The 17,844-nt window shown below is 32.1% G+C and overlaps 1 protein-coding gene across 1 annotated transcript; it reads left to right on the forward strand.

Moving 5' to 3' along the window:
• Window positions 1-15,646: 15,646 nt before the first annotated feature.
• LOC122085497 (transcription factor LAF1-like) lies at window positions 15,647-17,293 on the forward strand. Its single transcript, XM_042653952.1, has 3 exons — window positions 15,647-15,896; window positions 16,263-16,392; window positions 16,497-17,293. Exons 1-3 carry the CDS (start codon window positions 15,761-15,763, stop codon window positions 17,143-17,145), a joined length of 915 nt encoding a protein of 304 aa, XP_042509886.1. The 5' UTR covers window positions 15,647-15,760; the 3' UTR covers window positions 17,146-17,293.
• Window positions 17,294-17,844: the final 551 nt, after the last annotated feature.

Genomic DNA, 17,844 nt, shown 5'->3' on the forward strand with positions numbered 1-17,844 from the left:
GCCGCTCATGCTCTCTCATTGGCTGGGGCACTGTCGTTGAATTGAAATGATTAATGATATAATGTATTCCCTAAGCTCACCGTCCCCCACCTCCCCAAAAAAAAAAAAAAAAAAAAATTCCAAATAGATAGAGCTAGATTAATCCCCTGACCGGTTTTTCTTAATAATGATGCATTACTAGTACTACAACTAGTCAAGATACCTAATCTAGAACTTGATTATCAAAACAACTACATGATTTGCACAAAAGAAATCCCTCAATTATATGATTTCTTGTCCTCATTCATCAATTCCTACCAAGAAAAAAAAGTATCATTCATTAATAACTACAACTTGTAAATGTTAGAATATTTGTTGAGGAAAGATAATTAGAACTCTTTGGTGGAAACTTCCAATCTAGTCTTGACTAAAATCCATATGGCTAGTTCAGCAACCCCTAGAGAATAATTGTAGTCTGAGTTGTTTAAATGGAAGCCATATCTATTTCAAGATGATAATTAAAATTTAAAAAAAAATTGTAATAATTATCTAGTCGTTTTCTCCATTAATATTCTGAATTAGGTGTTTAGAGAGTTTCTCTAGTAATACTCACTTGTCTTGTTCTGTAAACATGACAGAGTGAGTATAGTTTGTATATCTCAAATTTTGTTGTCTATCAGTACTGTTACACACTTCAAACACCCACTTGACCCATTAAAATAACCCAACAACTCTATATTATGACTACTATGATATGTACCATATCTTTGGACAATCTCTAAAGCTCTTGCTATTAGTGTTCTTCTCTAATTATTGTGATAAAATAATTTGGACAAGTAAGCTTTTGTCAAGAATGTTACCAATATTTTAAAAAACTTTGTGTCTATCTCTCTCATACTTACCTTGTTTTTCTTGGTTAGGTAGGGAGTGATTTTTGTACAAAGGTTAGAACTGCAAAGATCTTCAAACTAAATAATCATCGAACACGAAACGCCAAAAAAAAAAATATTTTTTTTTGGGTATATTTATTTATTTTTATTACCTTATTTTCTTATCATAATAGTCATAGAAGACTAAGCCTTAATATTAATGTCAATCACATGTACCACATGCAGACAGTGTAATATTGTCTGGGTATGCTCCAGAATCCATTGTTTATACTGTTCAACCCCATTCAGATTAGGAGAGAGGGAGTACTATATATGATTCTATTAAAAAAACAAGAAAGGTGGGTCAGATAAGAAAAGGCCTTATCTTATAATAATCTTGTATTAGAACAGAGATTAGTTTGTATTTTTAAGAAGTCTTTAGATTAATTTGTATTTTTAACAAGACTTGCATACTTCATTGTGTATAGAAACACGCGACGAAAGCCTATTTGTTGGGTGGTTAATTAAGAGCTTCAATTGAAGCCTTGGACTTTATCTTAAGCTGACTTACCAAATTGCAATATAAAATGCAAATTTTTTTTTAGTGTTGTTACCTTAATTATTTTTAATTAATTAAAATGCCATGTGTTTAGTAAATAAATTTTCTTAAAAAATTTAGGTAAAAAAATAATTTTTTTTAGTGTTGTTACCTAAATTGTGTCTAATTAAATAAAATGTCAAGTGTTTATTAAACCTTTTTCTTCAAACATTTTCCTGGTTAAGAGCCTCAATTGAAGCCTAGGACTTTATCTTAAGCTGACTCACCAAATTGTAATACTAAAACAAACATTTTTTTTTTTTTTTATTGTTTTAACCGTTGTTCTAATTATTTAAAACTCCTTGTGTTGAGTAAATCTTTTTTTTTTTTTTTCTGATTTTAAGTGTTCATCTATTTCAGACTCTTAAGCTTTGAAAAATATTAAGTGTTAATAAGTGCTTAATGGGAGTTACTTTCCTTGATGAATATTCTTATGCAATCTTTTTTTCTTAGAATTTCTTTTTAAGGGGAGGGTTCCCTCCTACGCTTGTATGCAGTTTTGGATGTTGGAAGATGTATTACGGGGGAAACATTGAAATATGGGTACTACAATAATCTGGGCTTAAGAGACTTGCCCGCTTGCAGTTTTGAATTTCAGCTAAAATTGTACAAATCTTTTATCTTTGCTTTATTAGAGGATTATTAATGTGAAATGGATTAGATCTTAATCTGAATATATTTTTTATTGTTTGATCAGTGAAAATGTAGAAGTGACGTGATCCAATTAAAATACAAGGCAAATAAGAGAATATTAAAGAGTAACTGATCAGGCTTGACTCAAAAGAGGATTAATAATCCTTTACAATTTCATTAACAAGTCCATAAATCCAAGCCACACAACCTAAAAAGGATTAATTAATAATTAGCACAGTTAAAATATGGCTATATCCCCTTTAATAACCCCAATTGTTAATGTATGCATCTAAGCATAACTGCTTTTTTTCATTCTCTATTATAATGTCTTTTTGTCTTTTGGGTTGGGTGGGGTGGGTTGGGGTGGGGTGGGGTGGAAAGGATTTTGGGAGAGGGGCTGCCATTCAAGACTTCCATTGAAATAAATAAAGAGGTATACAACATTTAGAAGCAATGAGAGGAAATAAAATCAGAAAAAGACAAAAAAAGGGTCATGAGAGGTACATCATTGGCCGCAGAGTTTGAAGTTCTGAGGACCAACAGAAGGAGAAATCTTGTAGGAACAGCTTTGGAACCTTGGCTTGCATATCAAGTATCAACAATAATATTCTATCTTAAAATGGACCAAGTATCCCTTGCACTCATAGTGAAGAGAGTTTCCTCTTAATCCATGGGATCTGACCTTGGATTAGACTAGAAAAATGTTGGATTAATTAGGAAAAGCATTTTGATTTCTTGAATAAAGGGTGAGAGTTAATGATGATATCATTATTCCAAAAGTATAATCCTAACTTCAGTTCATTATTGGATTGATTGTATCGATTGATTCTTATTGATATCGACTATGATTAATACTGATATGTATTATTGCATGGTATAGATAAAATGTGATGTTTTAAAAAGTTTGGCTAGTTTGAATCAATATGATTCAATACATATCGATATCGTTTTGATATTGACTGCCAGATAACGGTATTGATGCCACGAACTTAATCCTTGCTCAACTTGGATGGGCATAGCTTGTTGAATTTTATGTGCCTATGCAGGCTTTGTACCATAGAGCCTTCATCTGGATTCTGAAAACTTCAGTTTTTAGCATTCTCATGGGTAAGGTGTAAAGCCCAAGTAATTGAATCGTCAAAATTGAATGAGTTTTATTTCGGAGATCACGATGGCTCATGTTTGGTCGCAAGAGGAATTAAAGGGTAGGGAAGTGAAATTTCATACTTTAAAAATAAATATATGTAATCATTACTCCATGAACTTATAACATAAACTTCAAATCATTTCATATTTGGTTATAAAACTTCTCGGTACTGTGCATCCAAAACTCCTTGCTATAATATGTAAAATAAAAATTACATATAAAATGTATGATTACTAAATATGGTTACAAAAATTAAATATTTTATATAATTACATTGGATCGCATGAGGTAATGATTATAAACATTTCTTTTTTAAGTATGAAAATTTACTTCTCTTCTTTTTAAATTCCCCTTGCAACCAAATAGAGCGAAGGTAGTTAAGTTATTTTAAGGAGGCACTTGCATTAGGAAGGAGAATATTTTTTGCCTAAAATCACCATCGGATAGAAAAGTTTTCAATTTTTATAGGATTGGTTATATACATTGTCGTGATCGTGGTCATGGTCATGGTCGTGATCGTGATTGTGATTGTGATCAAGGTCATGGCCGTGGTTGGTATAAGATTTTAATGTATTTACCAAAAAAAAGTATAAGGTTTTAGTGCACAATATTACATTGGTATACTGATATTGATACTAATATGATCGTATCGAATCCTTTTATTACTCCCCAAAATACTAATATTGGGTGTTCTAGAACATTTTACCGTCCCTTAATTTGATACCCTCAAATGGAGTATCGATCAGTTATCGATATTAATCACAGATAATACTAATATGGATGGACCATTTACCTAAACCGCCGATCTAAATCCAAAACTTAAAACCGCGTGATACACGATCAACACTTTAACCAATTGGATAAACGCATGAGAAATATGAAACCTTTCATCATATTTATTTCAATTGCCTTTAAATCTCAAATAATAATTTTTTCCTTTTTAATGATAAAAATATCACCATGAGTTATAAACCAATGAGAAAGGATGGAATGTTGATGACGTGTAAAATCTAGACCACTCTAATTGTGAGCCCCACTGCTCGAAGGAGAGACTGAGTGAGTAGGGCATGGAAAATGCCTAGTCCTCTTCTTCTAAATTCAAAATGGCTCCATGTGAAGCACAATACATGCACTATTTCACCATATAAGGATAAAAAGCACCCGACCTGGCACTAAAATTAAAAATAAAATAAATAAAATGTAGATCATATGCACTATTTCACTATAAAATAATAATAAGATCACCCCGAGCTGGCTCCAAAAGTGGAAAAGAAAATTGTATATCTTACCTTACCTCTCTGCTGGATCGGCTGACCGACGACACCAAGGGAAAGTGTATATATACATTCTCTGTATCAGTACACTTGCAGTTATACATACAGGATGCATATATACCAATATAAGGGTATTTAATTAAATTATATTCTAATTTTTGATTAATTTATACCATGTTTCCTCTATTCAATGGTCGAAATTGATACTTAATTGTTAACGTGGCAGACTAGATACCTTGTCATTTATCAAAATAGAAAGAAAAAGGAATAGATGCCTTGTCAAATAAAAAACTTACCTACCCCAATGACGTGGCTGTGGCTGCTGATCTAATATTCTGTTTTCTTTCTTCTTAACAACAAAACATACACACACTCTCACTCTCTCTATTGAAGGATGCCAAATAGGTCATCGTGGACAGTCTAGATTCTAGAACCAGCTGCTCAAGTTCCATAGGTAAGACTATTAACCCCAATTAAAAATAGTTTATTTGAAGTCTTTTTTCAAGAAACATATTAAGTGGGTAGTGAAAAGTTTTTGTTCACCTTAGATTTCTACTAGGTGACATAGCAACTATACAAATCTAGTCCATTGAATGTGAAGAAGATACCACATATATATATATATATATAGTCAAATGTTAAATTTGGGACCAATTCAATTGTGTGGTATGCCCAGTATTGACATTAGTTTTTAATGGTTCATATTTATTCAATTTTTATTTTTATTTTTTTCAATATATATTTTGAATTTCTTTTTCAACACCTATGAAAATCTAACTCAAATTAAAATACATAGATAGGGAGTTAGAGTTTTTTTTTTTCTTTCTTTCTTTCTTTTTGTTAAAAATAGGGAGTTAGAGCTTGCCTTCTATTAAAATTTAATCCCCACATGGCAATTAGACTTGAACCCATCCACCCTTTTTGGCTATTGAGTTACCTCTATACAAAAATCAAGGGAAACATCACTACAATGGTTATACTCTTTTTTTTTATTTTTTATTTTTTATGTTAATGTTAATAATAGTAACAACAACAATAATAATAATAATAATAATAGTAATGTATACGTAATGATATTGACATTAAGATATCTAAACATAGGGATAAAGTCTATTTAAAAGATCTGCTTGAAGAACCCAAAGCACCCACTCGTAATTTTTATTACTTCAACATCTTTAGAAGTAGTCCAATTTATTGATTATATAATGGCTTAAAAAATAATTTATTCTGTTTAAATATATTATCTCGGGGTTTTTTATTGACAAAACAAACCTTTGAGAAGAAGCCTTTTACCTGATTGGAGCACTTTCAATTTATACCCTTACCCCACCCCATCCTCTTCCTTGAAGAAAAAATAATAATAAAAGGCATATGATTGAAGCTCTCTAATAGTTTATATTTTATAATAAGCATACTTTACTTTAAATATAAGGGCTTATTATTTTTAAGAGTATATCCATAATTTATAATATTAATTATTAGTGTATGTTATAACGTTAATCAAAATCTTACTGCAGTTTTCCCCTATGTCCTTTTCGTTTTTTTTTTTATTGTTACTATTATAATTGATTATATAATTTTAGAGGATATATGAAAAAGAATTGAAAGACAACATTGTAAACAATCTAAACCATGGGTGTCCTAATAAATATGTGGTTAATTCCACTTTGCTCTTTTGACTTAAAACATCCATGAAGTATATGATCTATATATGGTCTATATACTTAGTGTGTTTCTCGAAAGATAATGATTTTCTCACCCATGGGTGAGCAAGCATGCTCACTTGATCAAATCAATTGGTCATAAAAAAAAAAAAAATGATATTCAGGGGTATCTATGCAAATACATTTATAGATTGAGAACTATACTTATTGAAATACTTCTGTGTACTTCTACTCATGACATTGATTAAGTGAAACATATGTGGGTGGGGTCATCATTTTTCCCTATTCAAAATATTAATGCCACCACTTACCATACTTTGGATTAGTGTAACAACCAATTTCTCTTAATCAACTAATTGTCTTTATGAAGAATGCAATAGGGACACTCTAATTGTGTCCAATAAGCTATTAGGAGTTTGGGTAAATAATTTGAAATAATTAGAGAACTGAAAGGTATCCCATTTTGGAATGAATTTGGAAGGTAAATTACTAGGCTTATTAAGTATCAAATTATAAAGCATGAAAACTATCATTTATTGTGTTATTTTAGAAAAACTTTTGCTAATTCTAAAATTTTCAAAGTTCTATCCATGAGTATCTAATATAAGTTAGTTATGATGAATGTTTGGCTTTTTATTTATTTATTTTTTAAAATTATTCATGATAAATACCAAGTTTATTGAATTGAAAAAAGAAAGAAGGAAATTGTCATGGGAAATTACAAGATCTCATACTAATCAGCTTGCTTAAAGTGTAAAAGATACATAACAACCAAGATATTTTACTATTCTCCACCAAAATAATGTTTTCACCAAAAATATTTTTGCATCAATTTGATTTCTAACATAAACTAACTACTTAATGTTCAATAGAGATGAAATTATGAGGTATTTGACCATTTTCATCCTTGTAGTGATCTTATTTTATTTATTTATTTTTTTTTTTTTTTTTTGTGTAATAAGTGGTTTCAATAATTGATATTTTGCTAAAATTCAACATCTAAATGAATGAAAATAACAGGAGAATTTGACCATGGTTCATTATCATTGTAGTGGTTTCAACAACTGATGCTTTGCTAAATTTCAACGTCTAAATGAATGAAAATAACAGGAGAATTTGACCATGGTTCAGTATTATAACTGTTTTTTATGTATAATCTATCAATTTTAATGATTTATTGTTAAGCCTTAAGAAATTATTTTGGTAAGAAATAGACATACAATATGAAAATGTTATTGAAATCTTATAGTGGCATAAATAAAAAGGAAAAATAACTTGCAAGTGCTTTTCAATTGGAGAAGGGAAAACGTGAACTTTTAAGACTAGGGTTTGTAAATTTCTATCACTGTGGTGACATCATAAATAATTATAGTAGTTCTTATTAGATGTTGACTAGTAAAGGATATTTTTTAGGGCCTATTGGACACTTTTTCTAAAGTTATTTTCTTTTTCATTTATGGTATAACATGCCAAGGATAGTTTGTAATTGTTTCCTCCAAGTCCTTATAATCATGCTAGTATTATGTGTCTCCTACCAAAAAAGTTAGTATTATGTGTATTATCTGTCATTGGATTTTCTATGATCAAATGAGATGCCATTGTAATCTGGCATTCCATTTGAGTTTTTACCCCAATATTCTTCATGGAAGCTTGGAATCTATCATTTTTTCGATTTTATATGTCACTTTTTAGAAATTCATAAGAACATATAAATGCATTGATGGATGGATGGATGTTTGAGTAATAATGTAACCATATATATAACATTGCTAGCTAGCTCGATCAATAAAAACAGATAAATTCACATCCATAATAAGGGTGTCATATGTACTTATGCTAGCTAAAATTTTAATCATAGTTTCTTCTCATGTATCCTTGACCTTTTTGTTCATGCATGTTTGAAGAAAGCCAATGACGTGTGTAGGATTTGAATCATTAATTATTGAATGTTTGGGAGGGCTATCTTGTAGATTATTAAATTTTAGTTATTATTATCATCATCATTCACCTATATAGTAGAGAAAATAGATAAATAAATAAAAGCCTCTTTAGCCTTGACCACCCTTTACTCCCTCCCTCATATCATAAGGACATCTAACTTGCTCTGATTATAACAAATTAGTAATAATTAATGAAGTATTTTTCCTTTGTGATATCAACTATTAAAGGGTTTAATATACAATTAATAAAAAAATATTTGTAATTTAAATACCGAAATCTAAGTCACATCATTTGGGTCCACTCCTCTCATGGAAGAAATTGCAATTTTATATACTATCTATTAGTAACTAGATATCATTATCAATTTTATTAGGTTTTAAAAATTTGACGTCATTTTTATATAATATCAGTGGTTTATACCTATCAAGATTATAGAATTTGCTTTATAGTTTATAAATATTGAGACTTACAAAGAAGAAGAAAAATTCAATAAGCTCCATATAGAATATATTGAGAATTAGGAGTCAACAATCAAGAATTTTCCGTTAAATTTTGGCAAGTCAAAAACTGAAGATTTAGGTGTACACTTTGTATTCTATGTTTTCTTTCGCTTTACGTTTTCTTCCTGAAAAGTCTTTTTTTCATGTAGTAGATTATTTTATTATTATTTTCAGTTTAACTTCAGCCAAAAAATTATCGACACTCGATATCCAAACAATTACCTTCAAGCATTGCAAATTAACGCACTTTGTGTTCCAAGATTATCTAAAAATTTTAGCGTAATATCCTCAACTTTCAATCTAGATAAACATAAAACTCCTCCATCCTTACAATGTAAGAAACTTTTCAAAATCTAAAAATTGCAATTATTGTGTCAAGTGAATTTATCAATTGTAAAAGGACTACTAATATAAGATGACAAAAGAGCATTAAGTCCAATAATATTTACAAAACTTAGCATCAATGTCAATTGATTTGGGTTCAAGGTTTAAATCTCATAATCAGGTTCAGAAGTAGTCTACATCAGTTTTGATTTTATTCTGATCTCTTGGAATCAATCAGAGTCGTTCAAGAATTGATTGAACTTAGGATAACTCGGTCAGATTAACAACAATGAATCGGGTTAATCAAGATCGATGTCAATCAATTACAGTCCAATTTTTAAAACCCTGTCTAAGTTTGGGAAATATAGGGGAAGTCTAAGAAAGTGATAGAAATTTTCTAAAATAATATCAAATTTCTTTTAATTTTTCAATTTCTTAGATTTTTTGGTAGATTTTCTTAGATTTAACTATGACACAGGTTGAGCTTAGGTTTACCATAGTCCCTAAATTGGGCCCTTCCATTAAGCACGTGGAATAAGATAAAAATATATACGAAATGGATGGGAGTAAAAGGAGAGCATGGGAGATATTCCTCAATTTTTTCATATCCATCCTACTGACCATCCAAGGAAACAAATTAAAAAAGAAATATATATATATATATTTATCAAACTGATGGGATTAGTTGATAGAGGTCTTGTGATCCTGCATCGACAGGAGAATGAGTTGAAAAGGTTGTATTACCTTAATTTAAATACCTAATTCACTATTTCAAACTTATACCCAAAAAATAAAAAATAAAAATCATTATTTCAAACATTTGCTTGATGAGACAGAATACACGCCAAAGGGTTCTTTATGAGTACTTAATCTTTGTTTTTCTTATCTTCATTTCACACTTGATTTTAAATTTGGATTTGGGAATACAAATTGGACAAAATGCTTTTGTGCTTGTGCGACCCTCTAATATTTTGTTACGTTGCAAATGATATGGTTATTTTGACCGTTGGATTGAGAAGATGTGGAGTTAATTAGTAAGTATCAAATTTCAAAGATTAGTTCAAATAAATATTCCATGTGTGGCATGCATAAAACTATTGGCACTCTAGCTATTTTTATGCACCCTCTAACCTCTTGGATTTAATAAAACTCTGTTTTGTCACTTGGAAAACTCTATTCCATGTATGAGTTGAGGATAATAGGGTCTATCAGATCACAAAATTTCAAACCCAGCTAAATTGCCACGTGGCAAAATTAAGGACTTGTAGAAACCTTTCCTAATAAAAAGGCTATGCAAAAACCAAGAACTCTTCAAAAATATTATTTTTTTCTCATAATTAATTTTCAGAGGGGACCAAAGGGAATGATTCTTAACAATGATTGAAAGATGATGTATGTTATTGTCATTTTCAAAGAGTAGACCAAGACCTTGGTTTAAGTAGTTTTATCCTAGCCTTTCTTTGGCATCATCATCAATAAGAAAAGCAACCTAAATAACAAAAAAATACATAAAAGAACTAAGAGAAAACGAAATCTAATTCGACTAAAAGCATCCTAAATAACATCAATAGATAGTGTAATTTTGTTGATAAAATATGCTAACTGATAGGGGTAATTTCAAAAAGAGAAAAATTAGAGGCATGAGGTAGTTTTTTCAAAAATATAATTTTTCTTCTTTTTTATTAATATATATATATATACATAGATATATATATTTGTTTTTAAAAGATGGTGATTTTCCTTCAACCAAGGGCAAGGGATTCCCTTGACTAATGCTTTTGGGTGGTGTGCAAAAGATATTGGCAAACAATAAAAAAATGTTATTGACATTGTACTGTAATGGACAAACATATATGCCATTAATGGATGTACTTTTTCTGCATCCAAGGAGAACTTTCTCCTATTTAGCATACTAACAATTTGATTAACTTTATCTTTATTAGCAATGTTCATTATTTGTTTTCTACCCCCCAAAAAAAAAAAATCCATTATCTGTAATTAGTTTTCTGAAAATTTTAAGGCCAACCTTCCTCAACTATAATGATACCACTATGGTTTCATTCTTCTCCATCTGGCTTGATGAGATTAGTTCTTTTTTTTTTTTTTTTTTAATTCGGTGTACAATTTTATAAACTATGAAGGGTAGTTACAATCTTCCAAGTGGCAGCACCAAACATTTTTGTGCAGATAAAATTAAAGAATAATAGTATATGGTTTGATGACTAGATCCACCATTCGTACCAGTCAAACCAAACCTAACATAAACCAGAAAAGTCTTTCCAGACAACTGGTTGCTTGGAAGCCCGGAGGTTGGCAATTGAAAACTACCCTTAATTTCTTCATTTGTCAATCAAATATGTATTAAGTTTTTTTTCCAGCATCCGTTGAATTAGAGATTATTCTCTTCCGTGATGTGATCATAACATTGGATTCTTAGGTCATCATTACTCACTTTTATTGACGAAGTCAAAATTATTCTTTCTTAACAGAGTTTGAAAACTTGGATCAAATCAATCAATATTGGCTTTGAACGAGCTCTAGTTTGGACATTTCCAATCTTGATCTAAGGCAAAAACCGTAATAAAAACTGAATATAAAAGAAAAAAATATAAAAAGACAGATCTGTCTAATACAGTATAATCCAAGTCTATCTAAATTGGTATTGAAATAATATCAGTCTTGACCAATCCCATGATCATTGCCAAGTTTTAGAATCTTGCTCTTTATTACAATCCAATGATACAGTAGGAATGGATGTGGAGATTTCCTACTCGGTCTTCATTACATGAATAAAATCCTAGTTAAGAGTTAAGACTGCTACTTGCTCTCTCTTCTCAAATGCATATGATCTTCATTGTCGTCAAATCAATTAAGCACTTCTTGTTTCTAATCACATAGCTCCATCTTACCACTTTTCCAAGTTTCAAGAGAAATGAATTGAAGATGGGATCAGTTCCCGTTGATTCTGATTTGATCGGATTTGAATAGGTTGGAACTGATTGACATCCTAGAAGTTGAAATTGAAAAGAAGAATGAAGAATTTAGACCGATATAACTAATTCTAAATCAATATTATCGGTATCATCCAAGACCGATCCATATCGATAACTAAATCCTTGCTTTCAAGTCAGTTAGGCAAAGGACTTGTCAAAATAGCCTTTTTAACCCTGGATCATAGTGGTTCCTAATTAGGGTTCTTCCATTAAGCACGTGAAATAAGAAGAAAATACATATAAAATGGGTAGGACATAGGGAGAGAGAATAATCATGGATGATGATGTTTAAAGGGCAGAGGGGGATGTCCCCCTACTATTTCGGAGTCTAGCGTGTCCAGCGGCTCCAGCCTACTTACCACCCGACGAAACAAATTTAAAAAGGAATATGAAATAGATGGGATTAGTTGATAAGCTTGTATATTAATTTAATAACTTAATTTATTATTTCAAAATTTTTTTATCAACTAAATAAATATTTATTATCGAATCTCCATTTGATGGGATGGAAAACACGCCATAGGGTTCTTTATGAATTTATTTTTTGTTTTTCTTACACTAATTTCATACTTCATTTTAAATTAAAATTGAGGTTACAAAGAGGCAAAAAGTTTTCAACTAGGGGAGAAGGTTTTTTGTGCACCAAGTAGAAATGGCTTTTTATGTGACCCCTTATCATTCTGTTACATGAATGAAGTTACTATTTTGATCCTTGAATAAAGTGAGTGGTTTAAATCATTAGTGGCCTGTTAGATTTCAGAGTTTAATCCAATGAAATACAACCCGTGTGTTGACATGCATCCCTATGAATGTTCATGCATACCTATTGGTACTTTGATTTTGACGATTACACAACCAACTCAATCTTAGATTTTTTTCAAAGCTCTATATTGTGACGTGGTAAAATCCATTGGGCTGAAATTTGAAACCCACCAAAACTGCAACACGACAATTATTAAGGATATGTAGAAAATCCCTTCTAGGTGAGTCATGCAGGAGACAAGAACCCATCAAAATTATTATTTTCATAGTTTATTTATATGTTGAGGAACAAAAAAAAAACTATTCTACTTATAAAAAAAAAGAGGGAACGATTCAAAACAATGATTGAAAGATGATGTATGCTATTCTCACTTTCAAAGGAGGAGACCAAGACCCTCGTTTAGGTAGTTTGGCTTGGCTTGCATCCTCACCAACTCATCCTTCTAGTATTTGAAGTTGCATACTGGTTTGAGATGAATGAGCAAAAGGTTGAGGCTTGAGGTTTCAAACCCCTTTCACCTATTAATTGCCAATCTTGAACTCACTTGCCCATCTGTCTTTCAGCATGGTAAAGGACTAAGAATTAGGTCATTCATGAGAGTATTTGATCATCGACTTTGCTAGTTGATGTAGATGTATTAATCAACGTATATCCTCGTGTTTTATGATTGGATCGTTTTTCCACATAACACATTTAATTACATAGTTTAAGATACCGACAATAGAATCAAAGGTGCTATAAATTATTTTTTTTTTTTAGTTTTTGAGAGGGAAAACTATCATTTTTTTTATAGGTAATCAAATTTATTACCAAGAAAGGAAAAGAAAATATATATAACTTAGGAACGAAAGCTCAACTAACATCTCAAGGACATTTCTTGAGAGAATAAAAATAGCACCAAGTCACCGACAACCTCCAAAAAAAGCTAACCATTGGTTATGCTAAGGATATTTTTCGTATAAGTGGGGAACTCTATCCCCATGGAGTAATCACCTTCTCACATAATATCATCAATACATAGTACATTTTGTTGTAAAAAAGAGTGATGATAACTAGTGTGCTATTTTTTTACCAGTGGATGTTTATATCTACCATTTTTTTACTAATGAATTACTGGACAGTGTCAAAATATTGTATCAAGGACTTGTGCTAAATATAAATTAATTTCAACATGGGAGAATGTTCTCTCAATAAGCGGGTACAAAGAAACCCACCTATGATAGAAAGGACATTTCACATGAAGAAGAGAGAGATAGACACAGATGTTAGTGTGCCCTAAGACTCAGAGAATCCTTTTCCCTTCAATATCTACTTCACAATTTCAAAAAGAGACAAATTAGACCATGAGATATCTTTTAAAAAAAAATATATTTAGAAGGATCTATTTAGAAAACTAAACAATGGTCACTATTTTGCATTTTTTTTTTTTCTCCACAATGCTGGTATGATTCTTCAACTGTAATGACACACCTGTGATTCATTCCTCTCTGTCTTTGGCCTCTTAGCTCCATAAGACTTGTCCATTATTTTTTTCTAGCTACTTGTCGTACAATATCTTCCCTATGTTATTCCAGCTCCAGTGGTTAATTTTAAGATGAATGAAACTTACATATCCTTAGTCCCGAAAGCTAGATTATTAGAAGAGAGTAGAGAAATAATTAAGGCCACTTCTTTAGAAACTAGAATAGATCAAAATAATATTTTAAATAAATAAATAAAACGTAAAATTATTTTTACAAGGCTGTGTGGTACCTATGCCAAGGCACATAGGAAAAATGACGCACATGCTCTCCCTCATGAAATACCAAAACCCTACCCCTGTCGATGGTCTTGTGCATTGTTATTGGTCCTACGTTTGTACAGGGACAGTGATCCCCCATTCAAAAAAAAATTAGTATAAGATGTGATGAATTGGATCACCTTTCAAGGGTCTATCCCCTTTTAATTTCCATCAAATTCCAAGGTCACTATGTGCATTGGTAAGGAAAATTATTGTGTTAATTTTTGCCTTTCGGCTTCTTGGTTAGGCCTTACCAGTCAGACCATACCTAACACGAAACATATAAAGGTCTTTCTAAAAAACTAGTAACTCACTTGGAAGCTAGGAGTCTGACACAATTGATGAGAACCTACCCTTAGTTTATAACAATGACTTAAGTAAACCTTTTCTAATTAGGCTGCTACTTACTCACTTCTCAGATGGTTATGATCTTCATTGTTGTCAAATCGATTAACCACTTCAGATTACCATAATTTAAGAATCATATATATTCAATGAATCTAACCATCATCACAGCAGACTTCCATTTTTAATCTCATTTCATAATAGATTAGACCCCACTCTCTATTGGATCTAGGATTAATTAGAGATATTCTAATTGGGACCCATCAATTGCAACTGACTCTATTGGTCTTTCTATGATCCATGCTGATCATACAAGTATTAAGTAGAGATTATATATCAACAATGTTATGATTAAACCTTATATTAAGATGTAATTAATGATGAAATCCCGTGCATTACGTTGATTCCCTATCCTCTTAGGGTCACCAATTATGACCTTATGAGTGTAGATTTAGCTTCATTATTGAAGTCCCCCAAGTAAATAAAACAGTGGAAGAAATTAGAGGTAATAGTAATATCAACTCTATCAATAATCTTATAACAAAGAATAATACACTAGTAGCAGCCTCAATAAACTAGGCTTAAGTGAGGTGGAGTATAGTACGTCATGAGCTATTCTTATAATTTATTATTTCCAATTTATATATCTTTATCTTGCTTCTATTTGTCTTTGGGGACCGTGGGCCTTTCTTTTTAATTTAAATTTACCTAAATAATACAAATAGGCAATTATCAAAACTATAAAATATTAAATAATTTAATATAGAAATCCTCAACAAATCCTCCTTTAAATTCCAAACTTCTCTATCGGGAGCTTCATTCCTTCCTCAGAAGAACAGTTCCATTAATCCTATACCCTGATCATCTATCAACCAAAGAAGAAAGAAGAGAGAAGAGAGAAGAGAGAAGGGAGAAAAGAGAAGAGAATTTCCAAGTTTCAGAGAAAGAAAATGGGGTGCAAGTCCTGTGAGAAACCAAAGCAGAGACACAGAAAAGGGCTATGGTCACCTGAAGAAGATGAGAAGCTAAGGAATTATATCATCCAATACGGCCATGGCTGCTGGAGCTCCGTTCCTCTCAAAGCCGGTGAGTTGCACTCACAGTTTACATTAGCATGTAATGCATTACACATCCATGTTTCATTCACCGCCACTTGCTACCATGCACTGGGTGGTAGGGTGAAACGATAATCCAGTCACAGATTCGCAGAGTTCAGGCTTCCGGTCATCCGGTGCACGTTAGGATTTTTCCTTTAGAAACAGAGTTTTCTGTTCTGTGATGGCGCATTGTGCACCATTCTTAGGTATAAGACAAATTTCGTTGCTTAAAGAAATCCAGGCAAAGCTGGCAAGTAAAGCCAATGGTCGTCGATTAGGACCGATGGGAGAAGAAACAGTAGAATGACCAAAATACCCTTAAATTTGACATTTTAGTTTGTTACTTTGGCTTCAGGTTTGCAAAGGAGCGGGAAGAGTTGCAGACTAAGGTGGATTAACTACTTGAGACCTGGTTTGAAGCGCGGGGTTTTCACAGCACAAGAGGAGGAGACAATCTTGGCCCTCCATCACATGTTAGGCAATAAGTAAGTGTTAGGTTTCTCGCGAAAGTAATAATCCCGATGTGAATAACTCGGTATGAAGGCATATGGTTAGTGTTATTAACCATTGGTTGATTTATTTGAATCAGGTGGTCTCAGATAGCTCAGCATTTACCGGGAAGAACAGATAATGAGATCAAGAACTACTGGAATTCCTACCTGAAGAAGAAGGTTGTGAAAGCTGAAGCTTTGGGAGCTCAAAGTAGCAGTTCCCAGTCTCTAATGGAGTCCACACCTACACCAACACATCCAACCACCCAAATCACAAGTTTGGATTCTTTCAAACTCATGAGAGACTCTCCTACTAATACAGACCAATCCGTTCCACAGATTTTCGAGTTTCAAAGTCACCCTCTTAAAGAAACAACACAGAGCTCCCTCCCCAAGCTTTTATTCGCCGAGTGGTTCACCTTAGATCACATTAACGGCCGGAGCAGCTTCGTCAGCCCTAGCGAAACGGTGGTTCCCGGAGAGAACTCAAACGATTTAAGCATAGATGATGATTCATTTATCAGTCACAATTTATTGCACTTTGATGGACCGTTTGGTGGTGATGATCATGACGACTTCCATAATGTTTTCGGCAATGGCTCCGCCGCCGTCGGCCTCGGTGCCGATGAGAAATTCGTTCCTCAGTTCGAATCCATCCCCGGAAATGGGTTCTCGGATTTTGTTTCTGTTGGACAGAGTTGCATTAACGATTTCAGCCTGGTCCATGATATGATCTATACAGATTGAAGGAGAACAAAAGTGTTATTAAAATGTTAATTGTTGATTTTTTTTTTTTTCTTTTATGTTAAATCATCAATTGTTGTTGTTCATATTTCATACGAGGTTCGTTACTTAAAGATGTGAATATAAAAATTAATTTGGTTTTTGGAGTCAACTTTTCTTGTGATTATGATGTGAAAATTTAAAAAGGACTCGAGGTTGGTGTGGATTGAATTAGGTATATATATATATATAAAAAAAGTGGTGGCATGGTATGAAAAGAGTAGCGGTGATCCCTAAGTTGATAGCCAAAAAAGGATTTTGATATTTGTAAGGGACACTTGTCAGCTGACGGAAGCTAACAATGACCTGGCAGAACTGCTCTTCCGGGTCTTAACGTATTGGTCATTGTCAATCACAGCTTTCTATTGTATAAACAAATAATTTTAGGATAGTGATTGGATCACCATTGGGTGAGAACCTGAGATAGCTAGTAGGCTTGGTCACACTAATTGGGTAAAAATGCTTTTAAAAATTATTTATATATGTTGAGAGGAGGTTTTTTTAATGATCGGAGGGAAGGGTTTCTCATGCCACACCAATGGGTGGAAGTCGATTGATTTCGTTAGTAGAGGCAGGAGAGGGATTGTAAGAGAGCGAGGGTATCTGGTGCTGTGGAAAAACCATTTCCCATATTTTTTCTGTGAATAAATTAATATATTAAAA

The sequence above is a fragment of the Macadamia integrifolia genome, chromosome 8 (assembly GCF_013358625.1).
Source record: "Macadamia integrifolia cultivar HAES 741 chromosome 8, SCU_Mint_v3, whole genome shotgun sequence".
In the NCBI taxonomy this organism is placed as follows: Eukaryota; Viridiplantae; Streptophyta; class Magnoliopsida; order Proteales; family Proteaceae; genus Macadamia; species Macadamia integrifolia.